The sequence below is a fragment of the Lepidochelys kempii genome, chromosome 6 (genome assembly GCF_965140285.1).
Source record: "Lepidochelys kempii isolate rLepKem1 chromosome 6, rLepKem1.hap1, whole genome shotgun sequence".
NCBI lineage: Eukaryota > Metazoa > Chordata > Testudines > Cheloniidae > Lepidochelys > Lepidochelys kempii.
This window is the reverse complement of record NC_136385.1, coordinates 69,114,223-69,137,966: the sequence shown is the minus strand read 5'-3', so window position 1 is coordinate 69,137,966 and position 23,744 is coordinate 69,114,223. Positions and strand designations below refer to the sequence as shown.

The 23,744-nt window shown below is 49.0% G+C and overlaps 1 protein-coding gene across 1 annotated transcript in view; it reads right to left on the bottom strand.

The window, feature by feature from the left end:
• Positions 1–23,744, bottom strand: part of PAPLN (papilin, proteoglycan like sulfated glycoprotein) — a 73,635-nt gene that overhangs the window by 10,869 nt on the left and 39,022 nt on the right. The window contains exons 9-22 of the mRNA XM_073348537.2: positions 23,526–23,698; positions 22,695–22,818; positions 21,148–21,274; positions 19,988–20,053; positions 15,072–15,279; positions 11,146–11,322; positions 9,815–9,971; positions 8,432–8,518; positions 7,076–7,346; positions 6,843–6,960; positions 5,547–5,676; positions 3,268–3,982; positions 1,970–2,107; positions 950–1,074 (exon numbers count right to left, since the gene is read on the bottom strand). Coding sequence (XP_073204638.2) covers positions 950–1,074; positions 1,970–2,107; positions 3,268–3,982; positions 5,547–5,676; positions 6,843–6,960; positions 7,076–7,346; positions 8,432–8,518; positions 9,815–9,971; positions 11,146–11,322; positions 15,072–15,279; positions 19,988–20,053; positions 21,148–21,274; positions 22,695–22,818; positions 23,526–23,698 — 2,616 coding nt within the window. The remainder of the gene's footprint in view (positions 1–949; positions 1,075–1,969; positions 2,108–3,267; positions 3,983–5,546; positions 5,677–6,842; positions 6,961–7,075; positions 7,347–8,431; positions 8,519–9,814; positions 9,972–11,145; positions 11,323–15,071; positions 15,280–19,987; positions 20,054–21,147; positions 21,275–22,694; positions 22,819–23,525; positions 23,699–23,744) is intronic.

Here is a 23,744-nt window from a genome sequence, read left to right as displayed (position 1 = left end):
GTCCATCCTCTTGGACTCTTTGTTCTTAGAGGTAGACTTATACCTCCCCTAGCATGCCCTGTCATTTGCTTCAGTTACCACCAGAGAGTTAGGAATCAGGTGGGAGTGGAAACCCTCAAAATCCTGCATGGGAATGAAGTCCTGCTTCTCCAAATGCTTCACTGTGGGAGGCAACAGAGTGCCTTTGCAGGCTTCAGAAGAGCCCCATTTATTGGGATGCTTACTCTCCCTGGATCTGATGATTGGAGAATATCCAGCAGCTTATACCATATTCTCCTGCAGGAATTCTGCCTGGATACCTAGGGTAGTGGCCACACACCTCAGGAAGTCCTGATCTGCTTTAAAATCATCTGTAAAATGGCCCTCCCACATGATGGACAATGCTTGAACCCTGGTGACGGCAGCCAACTACTCCAATTATTATTACACTAACACTAAACTTAAGTTACTACTACATACAAGAAAAAGTCTCTCAGACCGAGACCAAGAGCGCGAGGTGAAAAACACCACATAAGAATGGCCATACTGGGTCAGACCAATGGTCCATCTAGCCCAGTATCCTGCCTTCCGACAGTGGCCAATGCCAGGTGCTTCAGAGGGAATGTACGGACCAGGCAATTATCAAGTGATGATGGAGCTCCAATTTTAGCCACGGGTCATGAGAAGAAACTGAGGGGGCTGGGGTGGTGCTGCCCTTATATGGCCAGAGGTGGGGCTAGGAGAGCAGGGCGCGAGTGCAGTTCCTGTGAGTATTGCTAGGCAAAGTTCTCCAATGCCAGTGCACTGGGCATACACACACCTCCGCAGAATACACAGCTACGTCTACTCAAAGAAGTTCCATTACAAGTTGCCTCTGCAACTGACTTTAATTGTTCCTGTTACCAATGACTCTTAAAAAGGGACAGAGAAGAATTAATATTCTGGTTTTAAATGGAAGATAATGAGTCACCTTTGATCCTTAGCTGAATCTGTCGGCTCTCCATCTTCCCATTTGAAGTTATGCATGTGTACATCCCAGCATCCTCAGCCCTGACACGGCTGATCACCAAAGAACTGTCAGACTGGTAGGCATGCCTACAGATGGAACACATGCTGTTACGTATGAGAACCTGGCTGTGGGTGCTGATTGTCCAAAGCCACATTCTGATGGGCCAATTGGGCCTGCTTATGTCACAGCTGCAGTGACCTCTCTGTGGTGAATGGCTGGGTCCTCATCACTGGAATACAAAACTCCCCAGGTTATTGAATGGGTGAGAGGAGGGGAGACAGCTGTCAAAAGAGGAAACTGAGATGGGGAAACAAAGGGGGGGGAGGAGACACTGTGACCGTTTTAAATTGTCCCCTCCCCTGAAGTCCCGAGCTGCTCTTTCAGCCATAGTGTGTGGCCCTCCAGTGTAAAACAAAACTGGGAACTGTTCAATATTCCCACCTTAGTTTTTACAATAGAAAGTGACTGCTGGGCAACACACTGCCACAAGAGACCTCCTAGAAAACCCTGTAAAGCTGAAATTTAAGAAGGGTTTCTCTCCAAGGTTAAATTTTAAATGGGATGAGCCGCAATCAGATAGCATTAAGGCTCCCCAAGACATACATGGTTGGCTATTAATGCACTTCCTGGGCAACTCTACCATCTTCCAACAACACTGAAAAGGACTTCGCACTCAAAACTCACTTGTGTAACCACTTGTGAACTGGGTGTTGTTGCTGAAAGTTGGTGAAGTGATAATCCATAAGTGTTCAGCTGCACCACATTGAACAATTAACAGCCTATTTGTTATTGCTATGCCTAGGCCTCTCTGGTATCACCTAGTAGCAGGGTTCAGTTAGGAGGGGATTTTCCAGTTTACCAAGTTATTTTCTTTGTATTTTGTTTTTTGAGAATGTCCTAGAAAAAAGATTCTGCAAACTAATGGGGGAGGGGTGGGATCGTGATGTTGGAACAGGAATTGCAACATGGGACCAGATTTACCTGTCAGATGATAGTGGCTTCCCATCTTTCTGCCACTCAATTCTGGGGAAGGGAGAAGAACCTGCCTTGCAGAGAAGATGAATGGTCTGTCCCAAGGCTGCCTCCACTACAGAGGACTCGGCTCCTTCCAGGATGACTCTGACAGAGATAGAGATGATTTCACTCCCTGTGTCCATCTCTTGCTTCCCCACCCTGTCTTTGTTTTCTCTAAGGATAATCTCCAGCTTCAGTAGATATACCCATGTTAGTTCTGATTGAGCGTGAGTGCCAAACAGAGAAGTGTAGCCACAGTGGCAGGAGGGACTTTCCGCCCATGTATGATCCTGTCTGAAATCATAGGTACCTACTTGGGCAGCTATGCCCGCTCACTGATGTGGCTACTCTTCTATTTTTAGCACACTGGCTCAACCAAAGCTAGTGCAGGTATGTCTACCCAAGTTGGAAATCACGCCTCTAGCTCCAGCGTAGACATACCTGTAAGATAGGCCTTAAGGACAGGATGGGAGCTACACAATAGTGAGCTAAGTAACCCAGAGGTCAGTTATATATAGCTCTGTTAGAGACTAGAGGCTTGAAAGCCTGCGCTCGGCAATCCAGGGCTAGACCTCTCCTGTTGGGGAGAAGACCAATCTTTACAAGCTGAAATGCTGTGGACAGCCAATCGATGAGGTAGAGGCAGAGACCATTAAAACCCTAGTCTGGGAGAACAAAATCAAATCTGAATCCAGGTCCTCGAAGACACCAAGCTAGTGTTTTCTCTAGACTTACAATCGAACCAAATTCTCAAATCCTGAAATTCAAATGCCTTGGATTTGTGGGGCATTCATCAGCTGGATCTGGATCCATTTCCAGTATTAACCCCACTGCTGTTCCCCTACCATGCCAAAATAAAGTCTTGAAATCACACACAGGGCCAAATTTAACCCTGGTGTAAGTAAGCACAACTCCTGTTGATTTAAATGGGAGCCAGAGCTGGCCAACAAGGATCCCTGTAAAGTGCCCACTAGATATAAAGGATAGAGATTAAGGGCCAAATCCTGCATTCCTTACACACCTAATACTTCCACTCAAGTCAATGGCTGTATGAGATGTGCAGGAGTGGGCCCCAGAAGAGGTAAAGTGGGTACTAGACATCCCCATTGCATGGACAGCTGGCTTTCCACAGGGACACTATTGTAAGTAATCTGTAGTGGGAGATTTCAGGAGAGTGAGTTAGTTGTGGATTGGAAAACATTTCCCCCTGTAGAAGATGGCACTTGGTGCTTTGGTATCACAGCGAGGTAGTATAAAAACATCACCTGTACAAGCTTCGCTGCAAGGTGGAACCCGGCAAGGTTCGATGCCCAAGTCCATCCACCCCCGGAGTGTCTGCTCCAGAGGAACTCCGCCACTGCTCATGTTCATGCTGTACCACCTGCCCATTGACAGTTAGCTGCCTCTCCGAGTGCCCAGACACCATTGTTTCTCCCCTCCCATGCAGCTGGCTTGATTGGTCTGTCCTCCTTTCCCCAGGAGCTGAAGAGTGACGAGAGCCCCAGCGCTGGCTAACCAAAGTGCCATTCCTCTGTGAAGACTCTGGCAGTATATCCACATTCATGGTCCTGCTCCAGCCGTTCTCCCTGTGGTGCAGCCCTGTGCCCTGCCATGCCGTATGGCTATCAGGCCCAGGTTGGTCAACATGGAAGGACCCTCGTGTTCCTCCTCCTTGGCTATGACTCTCAGTCCCTCTTGCAGATGGCTGCGGCTGTCCTTGGGCTTCTCCCTCTCGTGGGTGGGAGCCAGAGTGGATGTGCGAAGTCCCCCTGTGGTGCTGGTGCCCCACACTGCTTGTTCCAATGGAGCCTTGGCAGGCCCTCATGCACTCCTCCTCTGAGGCAAAGTTGTTTGTGTTGCCATGGCAACCACCATACCAGAACCGGTTGCACTTGCCGACAGCAGTTACAAAGTACCAGCGAGTGGTCCAGTCTGTGCAGGGGCCCTGGGCACTGGGCAGCAGACACTTGACAGGATAAGCTACGAACAAACGGCAGAAAAGAAAAAGATCTGATTGTGAGGGTTGACTCCTGGGTCCCCTTTTTACTGAGCACATAGCCCCGATAGCTTTATCGCCATGCTACCCAAGGCTGCTGTCCGTGGAAGGAGAATGATCTCATGAGTAGCATACCCAGCTAGGAGATTGGGGTTCTGTTCCTAACTCTGTCCTTGATTCCCAGGGTAACCTTGAGCAAGACACTCTCACCTCTCTGTGTCTCAGTTCCTTATGTGTAAAATGGAGATACCATCACTTACCTCCCAGGGGCTGCTGGTGTTCATTTAGGTTTTATAGCCCAGCACAGTGTTACACTATTGTGAGTTATTCTTGAGCTCTGGGGTTCCTGCTTTAGGACTGGAGAGGGAGGGTGTCATTCCAAGGTCATCCACCCGAGGCTTGGAACCAGAACTGGCCACAAAACCTAGGGTAACACAAGGTGCTCTGGCCCCCACATGCTAGGACAAAGGAGTAAATGTAATCCCGTGGCCCTATGAACCTTGGGCTTCCTGCTGGCTCACAGGCACTGTTCTGACTCCCTAGAGCTAGGATGCATCAGAGAAGCAGCTTCAGATGCTATGGCCCAGATTACAAAGTGGCCACTATAGGGGTGAGGAGGAGTGTGCAAGAAGTTGTCCCTTCCCGGGGATGGCTGGGCAGAAATGCTCCCAGTGGCTGTCCCTGTGCTCGAGAAGGGGGTTGGGGAAGGCGATGTAATAGCACACTCCTGATACTACTCTGCCAAGTACAGCTGGTGTCCTGGGGGACAGAGTAGCTCTATCCTAGAATGGGGCAAACAGCACTTCCTCTGAGCTAAAGGAACAAAACTGAGTAACAATTTCCCTGGAGCTCCTCCTGGAGCACCATGGCTCTGCAGTGCCCCCTACTCAGAGATCAGAGTAACAGCTGTGTTAGTCTGTATTCGCAAAAAGAAAAGGAGTACTTGTGGCACCTTAGAGACTTTCCACAGTATGCATCCAATGAAGTGAGCTGTAGCTCACGAAAGCTTATGCTCAAATAAATTGGTTAGTCTCTAAGGTGCCACAAGTACTCCTTTTCTTTTTGCTACTCAGAGATGTGGCTTCAAATCTTCAATTGAAGCCTTAAGTGACATGTTCAACCCCTAATTATAGCCCTGAAACCATACTGGGGTCAATAGGATTGTTTGGGGGGTAGGATATGGCCTACTGATAATAGGATGATTCCTAGCTTGTCATGGATCAAGGCAACTGACAGGGATCAATGCAAGCAGGGATGCATGCGTGAGTCCTGGCCTGCAGAGTGGCCCTTACGAGGAAGTCCTATAGACTCCAACAGAGATGAAATCAATAGGATTCTAAAGAAAGTTAATAGGGGTTGATAGGAATTTCTCTAATGTTTTTTTCCAACCATCATACAGAATCCTATTGCAGGGAGAGTATTTTTTATTACATTTTACAGGATAGGTAAAAAACCCTACACAAAGCTTCACATTTTCTATTATAGTCTGTGGGACTTTCCTTTCAGGGGAGGCACATTTCTAAAGCAGGAAGCCAAAACATCACTTACGTTGGCTGGGTCTATTGAGGCATCCTTCCCCTTGAGGTCCTGAAGCTGAAGCAATGTTGTCATAGCAGCAGCCATAGAAAGACCCTCGACACTCATCAGACGGGTTCTGCTGGGACAAAGCTTGGCTTGCCTTAGTGAAAGGAATTCAAAGCCAAAAGTTACTGGGCAGCTACTGCTACCGCACCAGCTGCTGCACAGGTGAGAAATCATACAGTTTGCCCACTGGATTGGTCTAGCAGCTCGAGGAGCCATTATCAACTTTGATTTTCTATGAGTAAGTGTCATGCCAGCGGGGGGAGCTAGACTGACAGCACTGGAGCCAAGAGATTCTCTGCTTATCTCCAGAACAGAGACAGCAAGTTCCGGGGCAGTGCAAGCCTCCCTATGCTGCCCACCAATGTGCCTGAAGGAATCAACTCTAGGGATAAGAAGGGAGTTCTTTCTCTGTGGCCACTCCTGCCCTTGGCTACTCTGTTGAGACTGCGAAGAGGGGAACTGCCAGTGGCGATGGTGGTGTTCTCCCCTGTCCACAAGGAATGGGATGGGGATCACTGTCTCATGTCACATAGACCACCGGATAATTGAATGGTATGGAATTTCAGTCATTATTCACCTAGGTTAGGTTAAAATGGGCAACTTCGAAGTGTGAAACTCTCGATATCGCTTAAGCCATCTGTCCCTGTTTGCATTTTGGCATGCCCTGATAACCTGTTCTGGACCACGAACCACCTTGTTAGCCCAAACTGACTCTACACAGGTCCGGAATCTAGCATCTCCCACTGCAAAGACCTATCAACTTACATTTTCAGAAAAAAACAATCATATCTAAGTTAGCCTCATAGAATGGCAGGAACCATACATCAAACACAGGCCCAATAATCAAATACTTCCCTCTCCACATGCAGTGCTGCTGATTTCCAGTTGCCTTGAGAGAGGGAGTTTGGTTCAGTGTCCTATAATAAGGAATATTGAGTCTCTTCCCCAAACGAGGATGCTCCACTCGTCAACCCAGCAGCACAAATTGCAGCTTCTACACCACTACCCGGGACCCATTGCACGAGGGAATTCCAGTGGGGCTCACTGAGTGGCAGCAGATAGGAATGTTGGCTTTGTGGGCATCTAGCATCATCCCTCTATCAATTCCCCAGAGTTATTGTCAGGAGACATAAAGAAAGCGTAGAACAGGAGCCAAAAACCTCAGTCTCCAGGGCCAGAGCCAAACCCTGAAAACAATGTGCTATTTCAACCAGATCTCAATATTATTAGTAAAAGGTTCTAGAGAGTTCTGGCACTTACCGCTGGGGAGGCTGCAGCGGGCCTGTTTCTGCTCACATAAACATCACTGTAATATTGTGTGCAACCCACATTGTTGGGGCCCTGGGCAGCTGATATTCCATCAGGGCAACATCCATACCTGCAGGGAAAAGACAAAGGGCTTAGCAAAATCTGTCTTATCTGGAACCCTGACCCAACAAAGGCAGTCTATAATCATCAACTCTGCCAGCCCAAAACTCACTGTTTCATCTAACCTGCTCTGATGGCATGTGCTGAAGGGGCAGCCTTGCCCAAAAGGGCCAGAAGCCGGAGTGCGGCCATCTGAGCAGCAGCCATGAGGGCTCTGGCTGCAGTCCCAAGGGCCAGTCCCTGTGGCAATATCCTGATGGGAGCTGAACTGCCGGGATCCTGAAGAGCTTGAGTGGGATTCCCAACGAAGAGGCAAGAAGTTAGAGCTATGGTCCTCATTGGGCTGGAGCTGATGGTGTGTGGAGCTACCTTGGATTGTTCTTTCATTGCTATAAACTGAAAAGAAAATTCCTTAATGCATGCAGCCATTTCAGGTGGGCAACAAAATCCAGTCTCTGTTTCCTCTGCCTCTGTTCAAAGCACATTGATAGATGAAAGAAGTCCTCTACCAGTCCGACTCTGAGGCCAGACTTGTTAACGTACATTTTCCACCTGGGAGAAAGTCACAGGGAACTTCCTGATTGAAGCTTTGGTTCCCATTCACAATGAATTCTGGTTCCTTAAGATTACTGTGCTACCAGATGACCTATTACCCTTAAGAAATGGTCTCTAACAATATTCTTCCTGTCCTCCCACTAGTCCAGGAAACACTGTTAGCTACATCATATGGGCAGTTTCCCCCCTCAAATATTCCTATTATAAAGTGACTGCAGGCAAGTGTTTAGCAGGTTTCTCAATACACACGGACTGGCCTTCAAAGGAATGATGACCTTCGTGAAGACTGAATATGGCATCAGTCACCTCAAATCACTTGCTGGCTACTCCCTCCCTTCTACAAACACACCCAGCTCAGTAACAGACCTGAGATGCCCCCCACCTGTTTCACTTTCTCCCCCAAATGGGGGTTCCCTGTTCTCTCAGATTCTCTGGGTGTCTTTAGTTCCCAAATATCTTTTGTATCCGCTGCAGTAGTGGTTCAAAATAAGGCACTGGAGCTGCCAATGCAAGATTCTGGGTCAGACTTGAAACCTAAAGATGCCTGCAGCACACAACTGAGTGGAAACAGGGGAACTCTTCTAGAGATAAGATGGGGAGCAAGTCTGCAGGTGGCGAAGAAAGGTTTGGAACTGGCCTGCTGGCAAGGGACCATAGTAAACTTATTATTCTCCTGGCAACCTCTTGGACATGACTGCCAAAGAGGCACTCCATTTACCCTATGCCTAATGCCACCCATATCAAAGTCTAGGATTTACGCACACATATATACATTCCTTTTTGAATTTGTATCTAGATACAACTCAATATAGATATAAAGGGATCTGTAAATTGTTCCTCACCCTACAATTCCTGGCAGCCCATGGAAGCCACATAAAGAAAACAGTAAAGAGGACATCATAAAAGAAAACACACAACTTCCAAACCTGCAGTGCCACTGTCTGGGTAGTAGCGGGTCAGCAAGTACTCTCGGCTGATGTCATAGCCTGTGGTGTCCTGCATACTGGGAACCTCTGCAAGGAGATGGACAAATGACAGAATATAGGCAGTGGGTTGGACTAGTCAGTGAATAAAGGTGTCTGTATTCACCTGTGCCATGGGATTGGACAGGAGAAGAAATATTCAGATTGGGATAAAGTGTCCACAAAATTATTCCAAATCCTGGGGGGACCCAGTGTGGGAGGAGCTTGGCATCGTTCTCTGTCAACCTGCATAATCCACGGCCACATTCCTATAAGGCCAGAGGAGGGAGAGAAAGACAGACCCTAGCCAACCAGATGACATGTTGAAACATGTCGAATCATGGATCTGCCATGACACAGCTGTGGGCAGCAACATCTCTGCAGCCTTTAGCTTTCAGGCCAGGAGGGGCAATATCCTAACTCTGGACATCTCTCACAGTGTGCCAAAAATTAATTGCCCTGCAGGGGATAGTGAGACAGTAAGATGGATTAACAAAGATGCCTACAGTTAGCACTATAAGCAATGGTGAAACACTGTCTGCTCTGTCATGTGAGACTTCAGGTAACTAATTCTGGGGCCCATTGTTAGGCTGCTGTTGCTTGAAGCCAAACAGACTTGATAAATGAACCAATCAGGAGTGGGTCCTATGGATTTGAGGGTGGAATCATAGCATTAACATAGCTAACAGGAGACCTCAAAGCTCCTGAAGCCAATGAGGAATTTTGTTTGCTCAGAGCATCCATGCTGATAGACAGCTTGGACTGGATGAAACGTCAAAGCAATGCCCCTAGTTCTGAGGCGATAGACACAGTAGGGCAGGTTTTGGTACATTTGGTTTGATTCTCCTATCTGGCTGGAGGGAGAAGTATGGAGAGCAAGTGTTTGTAACAACACCCTGGTCAGTGTGTTGTGTGCCCTTGTCTACACCTGATCCACAGAGGATGAGACCGTTACAACCCCCAGCTACAGAGCCATGCCCACGTGGCAGAGACTCACACTTTTAGTTCTGGTGGTCCCTGATGCAATCCTCAGTGTCACCCAGGACAGAGGCCATCAGACAGGCAAGGGAAATACAGGAATTAAAAGCATCAGTCTCAAAAGGGGTAGGCACTGGTGTTGCTCACGTGCTTGATTCACACGTTTCAGACAGCACAGGAAGCAGGAAACCCATTCCAGGCACCGCGGGAAGATGGAGTAAACTAGCTGCTCTATGAAAGTTGCACAAATGGGCAGGCAAGGAGCAGAGGCTTTGAAACAATCAGCCCTGCTGGCATGAGATACTGGGAATTTTTATTCAAAAGCAGGAACATCCTAGGAAAATCCAGAGGTCTAGTAATGTCACTTACGCTGCGGCAGATAGCAGGGCTGAGTGTTGCAGCTTCCCAGCACGGCTGGGGTCTGCGGCTGGCTGGCCTTGCACGTCTCAGGGGGGTAGAATTTGGAATCGCCATCAGCACAGATGACCTGGCGTTTTCGGATGCCTGAGTCACAGCTCTTCGAACACTTGGGCAGAAAGATGAGATGAGAGAGCAGGGAGACAGAATACAGTAACTCCACGAGCCTGGCATGCTGACCAGGAATATGGTTAGCTGCTGGCAAAACATGCCAAAGCATAGCCCATGGCAGCCTGCTGAATGACGGTGTGACCAACCCAGAACTGTTGAACATGGCTAGTAGCAATTTGTCTGTTACTGGCGTCCAACGGCCCTGGTAGGCAGAGTCCTAACGTCTTCTCTGGGGCCAAGTACCAAATTTCAATGGGGCTGACAATGGAGCAACCAGGTTTGATGGTTCTGGTAGCATAGCTGACTGGCATTACCACCCTTGCTAGGAAGTAAGGTGGGGGTGGCAGGGGGGGATTGGCAGCAGCCAGGAATGAAGGCAAGGAAGTCGGGGAAGGGGGATTAAGTATCTGTGTAAAACATCTGCCCCAGCAAGACACTTCTCGCCTTTAATCAGGTAGAGGACATCATTTTCAAAATTAGACACCCAAACCAAGTGCTCGTTCCCTCATTTTGTTGGAATCCTATGCAACAGACAGGACCAGATTAAGGCATAAGGGCTCACCTAGCTTTGTTAAGGCCCCATCTACATGGTGCCAGGAACTGTGCTTAGCATCTTTTAAGCCAGTTCAGGCTAACTCAGCTGGCACAGATGGGGCAAAATTGAGTTTGGGAAATTGTCTACTAGCTTTGGTGCTGTTCCTGACCACAAGTCAGGCTAAACACAGTTTGGCCCTCTATCTAAAGGCAGGCGACCCTCTGTCTAAATTGGGTTACCCTGAACCCTTTCAGAAACATACTTCAATTCACCAAACATGATGACCAGCGAAATAGAGATGGAGCCTCTCTCATACTCCATCTGTCACATTCAAATGGGTAGCTGTGATGTTGATAATGGTGTCACAGAAATGGGAATAACGAAGCAACAGGAGTGGATTGTTTCAGTGTATCAGCTGCATGCTGCCACAGTCACTAAAACATTGATCCCCCCAGAGGGCTTGTTTTTGGAGAAGACACAAGCTGTGACACTGAGCCGTGGAGCTGATAACGAAGGAGTACGTGCTCCTGGCCTCAACCAGCATGCGGACCGATTCAGTCACAGCGCAATATGTGAGAAACACTGCTTGAGTACAAGTTAACTGATGAAGCGAGCACCATGAGGGTACGACACTCACCAGGCCCCAGACTCCAATGTGCCAACCAATTTTCTGGATGCAATTCTCCTTGCTGCAGGGCTGTCTGAGGAGTGGTTTAGGCTGTGTCAGGCAGGCAAAGTCTTGAGTCTGAGATCCCAACTCGGTTCTGCAGGTGACAGTCCGGGTCTGAACACCCTCTCCACAGCTGGCTGAGCACTGCAAGAAGGGGCCTGATTGTTACAGGGAATGCAGCCAGGTACCTCTGAGCTTCCTGGCTCTGCTCCCCAATTTCAAAATAGAAGTCAGCTTTGAAAACGTACAGTATGAACCACCATCGGAGAAGCAGCCTAATGCATATGTTACTGGGATGCCATCATTCTTTGGCTATATAGGAGTCAGAGTACCCTGATGGACAGGGCATTGGCCTGGGACTTGGGTTCTATTCCTGACTCTGCGACTAGCTTGCTAGGTGACTTGGGCAAGTCACTTCACCTCTCAGTTTCCCCATTGATGAGGATACTGACCCTCTTTGTAATGTGCTTTGAGATCTACTGATGCAAAGTGATACACACGAGCTACAGGTTATGATGTTAGTGCAGGGGTGGGCAAACTTTTTGGCCCAAGGGCCACATCTGGGAATAGAAATTGTATGGCGAGCCATGAATACTCACAAAATTGGGGTTGGGGTGTGGGAGAGGGTGCGGGCTCTGGTTGGGGGTGTGGGCTCCAGGGTGGGTCCAGAAATGAGGAATTCAGTGTGCAGGAGGGGGCTCCGGGCTGGAGTGGGAGGGATGTGAGGGGGGGGTGAGGGCTCTGGCAGGTGGTGAAGGCTCTGGGGTGGGGCTGGGGATGAGGAGTTTGGGGTGTAGGAGGGTGCTCTGGGCTGGGATTGAGGCATTTGGAGGGTGGGAGGGGATCAGGACTGGGGCAGGGGGTTGGGGTGCGGGGGGAGGCTCAAGGGCTCAGGCTCTGGGCGGTGCTTACCTCAAGCGGCTCCCAGAAGCAGTGGTGTGTTCCTTCTCCAGCTCCTACGTGGAGGCACAGCCAGGCGGCCCTGCATGCTGCCCCGTCCGCAGGCATCACCCCTACAGCTCCCATTGGCCGTGGTTCCTGGCCAATGGGAGCTGCAGGGGCTGCACTTCGGGTGGGGGCAGTGTGCAGAACGGAGCCCTCTGGCTGCCCCTACATGTAGGAGCCAGAGGGGAGCCATGTCGCTGCTTCTGGGAGCTGCATGGAGCGGCCCCCGACTCTGGTTCCCAGCTGGAGCGCCGGAGCGGGGTAAGCCCCAGACCCCACTCCCCAGCGGGAGCTCGAGGGCCGGATTAAAACAACTGGTGGGCTGGATCCAGAAATCAGCATAAGGTAAGTATTTCAGAGCAGGGAAGAGAACATAGGTTCTTGCATTGTCCAGATCCCCGGCCCAAAGACCTTGTCACACTCAAGTGATCCACATTCTGGCTCCTAATTGGTTTCTCCTGATGACAGAGGGAGAACAGGAACTCTCTGTTTTTTCACATGGTGGGGCTGTGTTGTGACCGCTATGCTAGAAATTACATTTTATATATATATTTTTAGTGTTTTTCAATGCGACATTCCTCTTTTAATTTCACTGTCATGATTCCTAGTATCCAAACCATTCTGGAATCTGTGGCAATCTCCATATTTATATATTTTTCCTGCATCTTTCAAGACAAATGTAGAGTCCTGAATCTGTTTCAGGAATTGCAATGCCATGATGTTATGCCACACTGTCATATTACATTGTTCAACATCTTCATTAATGATCTGGATGATGGGATGGATTGCACCCTCAGCAAGTTCATGGATGACACTAAGCTTGGGGGAGAAGTAGATACACTGGAGGATAGGGATAGGGTCCAGTGTGGCCTAGACAAATTGGAGGATTGGGCCAAAAGAAATCTGATGAGGTTCAACAAGGACAAGTGCAGAGTTCTGCACTTAGGATGGAAGAATCTCATGCACTGCTACAGGCTGGCTAAGTGGCAGTTCTGCAGAAAAGGACCTGGGGATTACAGCGGACAAGAAGCTGGATATGAGTCAACAGTGTGCCCTTGTTGCCAAGAAGGCTAAGCGGCATATTGGGCTGCATTAGTAGGAGCATTGCCAGCAGATTGAGGGATATATCAGAGAGATAAGTACCACAGAGGGAGAAGAATTATTTAAGCTCAGTAGCAATGTGGACACAAGAACAAATGGATATAAACTGGCCATCAGGAAGTTTAGACTGGAAATTATATGAAGGTTTCTAACCGTCAGAGGAGTGAAGTTCTGGAACAGCCTTCAAAGGGAAGCAGTGGGAGCAAAAGACACATCTGGCTTCAAGATTAAGCTTGATAAATTTATGGAGGAGATGATATGATGGGATAACCTAATTTTGGCAACTAATTGATCTTCAACTATTAGCAGTAGATATGCCCAACGGCCTGTGATGAGATGTTAGATGGGGTGGGATCTGAGTTACTACAGAGAATTCTTTCCTGGGTGTCTGGCTGGTGAGTCTTGCCCACATGCTCAGGGTTTAGCTGATTGCCATATTTGGGGTCGGGAAGGAATTTCCCCCAGGGCAGACTGGCAGAGGCCCTGGGGATTTTTCACCTTCCTCTGCAGCATGGGGCACAGGTCACTTGCTGGAGGATTCTCTGCATCTTGAAGTCTTTAAATCACTATTTGAGGACTTCAATAGCTCAGACATAGGTCAGGGGTTTGTTACAGGAGTTGCTGGGTGAGATTCTGTGGCTTGCGTTGTGCAGGAGGTCAGACTAGATGATCATAATGGTCCCTTCTGACCTTAAAGTCTATGATTCTAAGTGATTATTCCCCTCTATTTGGCACTGGTGAGGCCACATCTGGAGTACTGCATCCAGTTTTGCCTCCCCCCACCCACCCCCACTACAGAAATGATGTGGACAAATTGGAGAGAGTCCTGCAGAGGGTAATGAAAATGATTAGGGGGCTGGGGCACATGACTTATGAGGAAAGGCAGAGGAACTTGGCTTATTTAGTCTGCAGAAGAGAAGAGTGAGGGGGGATTTGATAGCAGCCTTCAACTACCTGAAGGGGGGATTCCAAAGAGGATGGAGCTAGGCTGTTCTCAGTGGTGGCAGATGACAGAACAAGGAGCAATCATCTCAAGTTGCAGCGGGAGAGGTCTAGGTTGGATATTAGGAAAAACTTTTTCACTAGGGGGGTGGTGAAGCACTGGAATGGGTTACCTAGGGAGGTGGTGGAATCTCCATCCTTAGAGGTTTTCAAGGCCCGGCTTGACAAAGCCCTGGCTGGGATGATTTACCTGGGGTTGGTCCTGCTTTGAGCAGGAGGTTGGACTAGATGACCTCCTGAGGTCTCTTCCAACCTTAATCTTCTATGATTCTATGGTGCACCTTTTCAGGCAATGCAATGTCTCAACACAGCAATACAAATGTTGCCAGGCTGTACTGCTGGACTGAACGTAAATTCAGGAGAATAAATTTCAGCCCTGCACTGAAGATGGATTAGACAGGATTTAATAGGTGTCCTCCATCTCTCCTTTCTATGCTTCAAGGATTTCAAATGTCTTCCTCATTGGCAGGCTTGCATGTAAGTGGTTCAAAGAGTTCCCCCTTGTGGAGACACAAATACACCAAGGCACCAACAATCCAACTCGCAATATCGTGTATGGACTGAACTCTGCCCAGACATACAGTTTAGTGTAATGCCTTTGTAGATTAAGGACCAAGGCAGGATTTGGTCCTCCGTCTGCACAGAGTATGTTCTACAAGTCCCTTTCTCTGCCCAATCTGCACAGGATCTAAGTCTGTTGCAGCCCTAGGTGGAGAACCTGTCTCTTTAGCTCAAGCTGTAGCATTTCACACTTCTAGCTCTGAAGGTCCCTGGTGCAATCCCTGGTGTGCTAGCTCAGAGGGTGGTTGTCTGATATGTACATTGCATTCAAAGGGTAAACTCACCTCTGACCAGGGCCCTGCGCTCCACGTTGCACACTGTCGCATGTTGCAGGGCTGCGTGCTGCGGGGCTGCTCCGCAAAGGCCATGCACTTGGCATCGTCCACCACCCCCTGGGAGGCTTGTCCATTGTATGACATGCAGTAAACGGAACGTGTTTGGGTACCTCCCCCGCAGGTGGCTGAGCAGGCTCCCCACTCCCCGGTTTTCCAGCTGTAGGTAACAGAAAGCCGTCACAGAACCAATGAACAAAGAGGGCTAGCAAGGAAGACCCTGTACATAGAGCTTGCTGTATCACAGCTGGTGCCCAAAGGGCCAAGGTTAACTCTTAAATCCCCAGTTCAACCAGTTAGGGGAAAATCTCTTTTTGTGTTGTAACATCAGCAACAGAAAGAAAGAAAGACACAAAGGGCCACCACAGCATGACAGGACGTCACAGGGGCATATTTTTGTCTTTCACTCAAGAAAATTGGCAAAGGTGGCAATTTGCATTATACCTGCATGTCCAGGAGGCAGCCATGAAAGTAACGGATGACTACACAAGCTGACCATATGTTAAGTGAGTTTCACCATAACAGTCAGTGTGGAGCTGATCACCATTACATTACCAGAGGCAGAAACTCAAATGTAGCTGGAGTAAAGTTACAGGTGAGTTTAAACATGAACAATTACTGCATAGTGTAGGTGGGCAATGGGGCAGCCCTGTGGAACCAATCCCTGAGTGCAACCCACTTGGCTTTCTGACTGTGTGGGGACCCCTCAGGCCTGGTCTACTGTTAAAATTTAGACTGACCTAGTTATGCCACTCAGGGGTGTGAAAAATTCATACTGAGTGGTATAGTTAAGCTGACCTAACCCCCAGTGTACATGAGGCTAGGTCGCTGGAAGAATTCTTCCATTGACGTAGCTACCACCCCTCGGAGAGGTGGATTACCTACGGAAAAACCATGTCCATCGATGTAGGAAGTGTCTACAGCTGTGCCGCTATAGTGCCCGTAATGTAACCATGCCCTTAGAACACCACTTTTATTTATTTCTAAAAGGAAGAGGGGGAAAAAAGGCATCTCTCCACCAACTAGAGTGCGATCCTTGAAAACATCTCATACAGGACTGCACAATAGAAGACAAGCAATGCAATCAGCCCGACCACCTAACAAACTCCAGCCACAAGCTACAGTATAGAGAAAAACCAAAACCCCATTCTGTCTCAAAGCCCATTCTTAGAATGTGGGTGGTGACCCCTTGTTGGTGGTCGGTGGACAGCTTCCTTGTCACAGGGTGCTGGCTTATGTCCTTATTTCCAACTGCTGACTTGCATTAAAAAATGCTAAAAATTCATTAGACATACTCTTTGTCATGTAAACAATTGCAGTAGTTGCCACCGAGTTGGGAGGGGAGGGCTCCTCACGATAATCCCACTGTTAGGATGAGGTCCACATTAGGAAAGTTTGAAAACCCTTGTCCTAGCCCTTTCCACCCATGCTCCAACCCTATGCCTGGGAACACAGATGGGCCTTGCAGCACACCTTGAAGGACATCAGATAGGGGTTATTTTTGACATAGGCACCGACTTCCCAATTTCGGGGCGGGGTCGACCCCAGTTCCATCCCAGGCCCTGCCCCCATTCCATCCCTTCCCCCAAGGCCCCACCCCTGCCCTACCTCTTCCTGCCCCCATTCTGTCCCCTCCCAAGGGCGCTCCATAGACAACTGGTGCCTCCCCATACTAGGAGGCATGATATAAAGGGGAGGTCACATGTCCCCCTGACCAACCGCTCCCCCACGCCCAGCCCTGGGCCACCATACTCTCCCCACTGCACGTTACCTGCAGGAAGGGGGCGCTCTGTCCTCCCGCTGCTCCTGCCCACCCCCTATCCCCCGGCATGTCCTGCTGCTCTCCCTGGCAGGATGGAGCCGGGGCAGGGAGCAGAAGGGAGCCACTTCTAAAGTTGTCCCCTCCTGGTTGCTGCCCCGCAGCCCGACAGCTGCCTGAGAGAGCCTGGCTGGGGAGGTGACTTCCGCTCCCTGTCTGGGGAGGCAGCTTCTCCTCCCTGCCCAGGCTCAGCCACCGGGGACTGCAGCTGAGCAAGTTGGAAACATGCAGGAAGGTGGAGCTCCGGCTCGCTCGTCCCTGGTCCTTGGCACCCAAGCCCAGGCAGGGAGTGGAAGCTACCTCCCAGCCAGGCTCTCTCAGGCAGCCACCAGCTGGCCATACTGCAGAGCACTGTCCCAGCAGCCGGAAGGGGTTGGTCCCTTCCACTCCCCAGCATCTGGGGAAATCTTCCCTGATGTCACCCAGCCCCGCCCTCACCCCACCTCTTCCCGCCCTGCCTCTTCCTGCCCCATTCCACCCTCTCCCTTGCCTCTTCCTGCCTCCCGCTCCTCCTCCTCCTCCCCCACAGTGCCTCCTGCACACCACCAAACAGCTGATCGCAGCGGGCGGGAGGCGCTGGGGAGATGGGGAGGAGCTGATTGGAGAGGCCCCCCGGCAGCGCAGGTGCTAAGGGGGAGGAGGGGCCTGCCAGTGGGTGTTCAGCACCCACTATGTTTTTTCCATGGGTGCTCCAGCCCGAGAGCACCCATGGAGTCGGTGCCTATGATTTTGGACCACAGTGGTGTGTGGAGCCCAAAATCGGCAGTAGGGGGTGCTCATGGAGAACTTCCTGTCATCAGCTACCTCCCAGTTAATCAAGTAAGCTCCAGCTAAAACAGCTCCACTGATTAGTAAAAGGGCAGATATAATTTCTGCTATCTCCTTCTACTTGTTCCCCCAGCCTGCCATTATCACCTCCATTTTAACCAGACTGAGCCCTCAGCCCATCCTCCTCATTAACTCCACTCAGAGTCCCATATACTTACTGAGTAAGAGAAGCGACACAATAGAATCCCGTACAAGAATGACTTCAAGGTCAATGAGCAATTTTCCAATATAACTCTGTGGGTCCTCTCAGCCAAAAAGGAACAGAGCCACTCAAGAGCAGCCCCATCAATTGCTACCTATGCCTGTAGGCCAGTCATAAACAACTCAAAGTCAACTGCAATTACGGCAGTTGATAGATCTAATAATATTAGTGTGGACACCTGATCATTCATTATCCATCAAGTTGTGTTTCTGTACCGTACACAAGTATGCAACCAAACTGACAAGGGCCAAGAAGATCTGAGGCACCTAGATACCATAAGAGCATCTTTTTGCAACCTTTTCAGTTATCTTGCCCAAAAGAGGGAATATTAAAATGGTTAAATAATTGCTCATATTGTTAATGTCAAGCAAAGGTTTCTTTTGTAAAGGGCATATGCAAGTGTCCTTCAAAGCAGATGGCAACTTGTGCTCTACAAAGGAGGCAATGACAATTTCCACCAACAATGGACCTAGTTCTTCCCAAATGACCTTTAGCAAACAGGAGGGACATGGGACTAAATCACAGACTGTGGTTAAAAATTCACCCAACACCTCCAGTACCTCAACGAGTGCCACAGGATGAAATCTGAGCAAAGACGACCTTGTGTTTGTTCCCCACCAGATATAATTCTGTGCTGCCACAAATGCAAATAACTCAGTCTAAATCTGCAAAATAACTAGAAATTCCCTCACAACAGGAATCAGCAGCAAGGCACAGACTGCCCAGGTTAATCAGGCTGCCAACCATTCAAAACAAATTCACTCATCAAGATTTTGCAGATGCTATAGTGGAGTTAAAAAAACAATTTTTCATTTCCCCATAAAGCCACAGAATAATATGCTTAATAAGCAGCAGGTTTGAAACAAACAAAAGAAAGTATTTCTTCATACAACACAGAGTCAACCTGTGGAACTGCTTGCCAGAGGATGTTGTGAAGGCCAAGACTATAACAAGGTTCAAAAAAGAACTAGATAAGTTCATGGAGAATAGGTCCATCAGTGGCTATTAGCCAGGATGGACAGGGATGGCGTCCCAAGTTTCTGTTTGCCAGAAGCTGGGAATGGGTGACAGGGGATGGATCACTTGAGTATTACCTGCTCTGTTCATTCCCTCTGGGGCACCTGGCGTTGGCCACTGTTGGAAGACAGGATACTGGGCTAGATAGACTTTTGGTCTGACCCAGCATGGCCGCTCTTGTGTTAAAAGATCTTTATGATAATTGGCCAAATTCACCCAGAGGCTTTTGCAACTGGTACTCAAGGCATCTTCTGCCTCACTTCTTTCATCACAGGCCATCTGTAAACCGAGGTAACCTGCAAGATTGAAGCCATGAAAGAAGATGTCTAAGGGCCCCCCTATTGACAGTAGAGGGCAACATGGTGGTAAGTCCCACTCAGCCATTAGTAGAGTGGTTTGTTGGGAGGACAATTATTCTCCTTTTTGCTTCCAGTGTTAGGGTGGAGAGCCATATCATTGCAGTAAACACTACATCCAGGCACTTTTGTGCCAGCACTGGAGCACATGCTGTTGGGAGAAGAGTTTTGGAGGAAACTTGAGGTTGCAACAAAGGAAGTTTGGCATTCTAACTAGTTAGTAAAATAATGTGATTCACTGCAGTCCTACCGCATTTCTTTTTCTTTCTATGAGTTTATCATCTTGACAAATTGAGCAAAATCTTCAAAAGCAGCCGCCTTGCCCAAGGGAAATGGCAATGCTTATTTCAGGGTCAGAAACAGAAAGATACAAAGAACTGTCTGTCCCCTCCAATAGTCAAATCAGAAGAGCAAATCACCAGTAGGGCTCACCACTGTCTGAGCAAAGCTCCCCCTTTTCTAGTACCCAGGACCCTCCACCATCATTCGTGGGCAGTGAGAGTCAAAAGCAAAGCACCATCCTAAACCATCACCAAGGATGAAAACACCCAGTGGGGTTCACCAAGCAACTAGATTTTCTAGGTGGGAAGTGGACAGAGAATAGCTGAAGCTCTGCTTTCTATAATCTCTATCTCCTTCTTGTTACCTCTTCATTTGAGAGCTCCAGGCGCCGCTGTGGCTCCACATTCCCGGCAGATAGATGTAAGATATCCTTTATACACAGAACAAAGGTTTTAAAGGACTTTAAGCAATATATAGAATTCTAGAGCTACAGCCGATTGTGTAGGCAGAAATGTTTCCAGGTCTCCAGGTGCCCTCAAAACACAGGGGCTCCATCAGGCCTCACACTAATTCCACTGGATATACAGATAGGTGACACCAGGGTGTCCCAGGGTGATAAAATGGTACATGCTGCGGATTCCCTTGTTGGAGCCATGTGGCAGCTAACTGTAAGTGCAATGGAAGGGGGAGCTTGACAGTCGCATAGGAGGAAGGATTGCAGGGCTCAGCCCTCTCAGAAAGGGCCAGGACCTGGGGAATGCAGCAAGTTAACTCCCTTTGCTCTTACATTTGCAGCTCCAAGTGAAGGGAAGAATGAACACTAAGTGAATCCTTCTCCTTCCCCAACTTTGGCTAGGATAATATCTCCAGCAACTCTACCTAGGCAAAGTGAGAGCCGCTGGTTTTGGACACAGACTCAGGCCATGTAGATCCATTCCTTATGGGCACAGAAATTCATTCCCACATCTTGGGTAAAACATTTCAAAAGTGCCTAAGGCTACATCTACACTACAGCCCGATTGATGCTCTGAGATCGATCCACCGGCAGTCGATTTAGTGGGTCTAGTGAAAACCTGCCAAATTGACAGCAGATCGCTCTCCAGTCTACCCTGTACTCTACCCACAATGAGAAGAGTACAATAAGTCAACAGGAGAGTTTCTCCCGTCGACCCCCGGCAGTGTAGACCTATGTTATTCACGTAGCTGGAGTTTCGTAGCATAGGTCAACTTACTACAGTCGTGTAGACATGGCCTTTAGTAGCCTATATCCCATTTTTTAAAGTGAGCAAGGCACTAAGTCCCGTTGACCACTGTTCTGTCAGTCACAGCTCAGGTATCACCTACCCCTGGGTGGTCTAGAAATGTCTGTTTCCACTGACATGTGAAGTGTATGATTCTTTCATCAGCTCCAGACTGGGGTGGCAGTGGGGGAAGCAGAAGGCAATCAGCATTCTTTTTCCTGGGTCTCAAGATACTTCACAAGGGGCTTGAAGAATCCAGAGAGGTGGAAAGAGAAAGTCTCACCGTTTTGTCTGGGGACAGGCTTGAAGACCACATGTCCGGTTATTGGCTGGCTTTGGTTTGTCCCTGCACATATAGTCTGGATAGGCTTCATTGTCTATGGTGCAGAACATCAGGCGTGACTGGTAACCTAAAGGAGAAAAGAAAATAATATTCTGGTTAAAGTGGCCTATCCATAAAAGGGATTTAAATGCAATCGTTTGGGGAATGGCACATTTCTGAGGTAGTCTGGGGCCCCCACAGCATCTGCATGCTGCAGAGAGAACTGGGCCAGGTGCAACTCCAGGATTCTCTATACAACCTGTTCCCACATAAATGGTCCAGTGGTTAGGGCAGCAGCCTAGGACTTGAGAGACCTACGTTCAATTCCCTGCTGCTCCATGGACTCTCTGTGTCTCAGCTCCCCAACTGTAAAATGTGGATCTTAGTATTACCCTACTCCAGGGGGGTGTTGGGATGATAAATACACAAATGATTGTGAGGTGCTCAAATACTCTGGTGAAAGAGGCTATAGAAGTACCTACCCTAGATAGCGGCTGGGCCCACAGGAAGGGTAAAAGAGATCGAAGAGGAATTTTCCTTTAGCTCAGATGGCTGCGCCCTGTGTTTTGGAAGTTGAAGAACCAGGATTCTAATCCTGGCTCCTGATGGGGTGTGCCCTGCCAGACATAATTTATCTAGCAATTGTGTCTGTTGTCTACAACACATGGACTTGTTACAACAGCGGAGCTGTGGATCAGCCCAACAAGGCTGGGTCTAAGCCAGGATGAAAGTGGATCAGCCCCTGGGAAAAGGGGCAACTCTGCATCCCTATTCCAGGATTATAACAGCAGGGGAGGTGATGTCACCTTCTACAGAGGCATCCTTGAACTCATATTATGGGCAAGAGAGGTAAGTCACTACAATGGCCACCAGCAAAGAAGGTGAGAAAGGGCAAGCAGGAGCTCAGCATACCGTGAAACTGGTTTTCAATGAAAATCCATGAGTGTGTTGATGTGTACATGGTGTGACCACAGGGGAACTCTGGCAGCCTCTCTGCTGGATGGATGCTCCATAGGGAGGCACTAGGGGTGGCAGGCTCAGTCACGTGGGGGTGGGGCAGCAAGGAGATGGGCTTGGTGAGGACATGTTTTGGGTGACTCGAGGGGGCAGAATTATGTGTAAAGGGATGAAGCTAAACCAAAGAAAACGTAGGCTGCCTGTCAGGAAGAAATCCTTGACAGAGAGGAGATCTATCGGTCTGGAAAACTGTCCCCAAGGGAAGCAGTGGGAGCACCATCACTCAGGACATAGAAAACTAGACTGGACAAAGCATTAAAGAACAGAATGTAGGGAACAATCCTGCAGAGAACCCCGGCCTGGCCTCCGATTTACAGACCCTTCATAGCCTACTGCAGCTGCCAATGCTCCTTAATCTCTCTGTGGGACAGCCCTGGGGAAGGGGCTGCTGACAGTTCTTCAGATGGCAGCATGTAGCGTCTTTCCTTTTGGATACTGGCTCTGCATTGGGCACTGTCTGCTGCTGGTGAGGGTGCCCCCAACCCTCTTACCTCCGCCACACTCAGAGCTGCAATCACTCCAGGAGCCATAGCTCCAGCTGTAGCCTGAGCTGTGCCCTTGCAAGGGCAGGTAGTATTCATACTGCACCCCCTGGTTTGGCTCCTGGCTGATGAGCTGCAAAGGAAAGAGAATGAAGTAAGAGCCAGAAAACAAAACAGTATTTTCTCTCTCCTGGCCACTCTTCCTGCCCTTACCTCAGGATCCAAGCAAGGTAAACTCCCCCTACTGCTCCCTACACCCCTCTGTTCATTGGCCATTTATTTTCTGTGCTTTGTTTCCTCCCTAATACATCATAGACTCTAAGGCTTAGAGAACTCTTTCTAGTGAAGAGAGAATGTGCATCTTCCTCAGAGCTGGTTGATTGTGCTGCTCCTCTATTAGGCAGCAGGTAGTATCCTGGGCTGGCCTTACGCACAAGCATAATGAATAGCTACTTGGATGCCCCCATCCTATACCAGATCTTTAATTCATGAGTTTCCCCTATTATCTTCTTTAGCTTCTTGACCAGAAAGAAGAGACAGCTAGTCACTACCAGGTCTCCTCCTACTGCCTCTCTGGCAACAGGATCAGAGCAGACAGTGAGTGGTGTGAACATGGCTTGATAGTTCCCCTTCTTACAGGTGAAGGCCCCACAGATCAAAAGGCTGGCCCTGCTGATATCCCTGCTCACTGGGCTCAGTACAGGTGTATTGCCTCCCCTGAAATCTACTGACATTATCCTGTAGAAACCAAGCACATCATCTCTGCCAAATGTGACGTGCAGCCCAAGACCAACAACCACAGCATGACAATATTAAGAGAGGGTAAACACAGCTGCTTACCTCAGTGACTAAGGGCTCCGTGGTGGGACCCCTGGAGTGAAGCTGCTCAGGGGCCAGGTCCCCCTCCGAGCCTCTATCATAGTGCACAACTGTGCTAGCAATGTGCAGGTCTCGGCTGAAGTCAATCGTCCAGTGCCCATTCAGATAGTATTCCCCCTGCACATTCTTGATGGCTGGACAAAGCCACAGAGCACAAAAGAGGAGGTGGGGGATGAATGA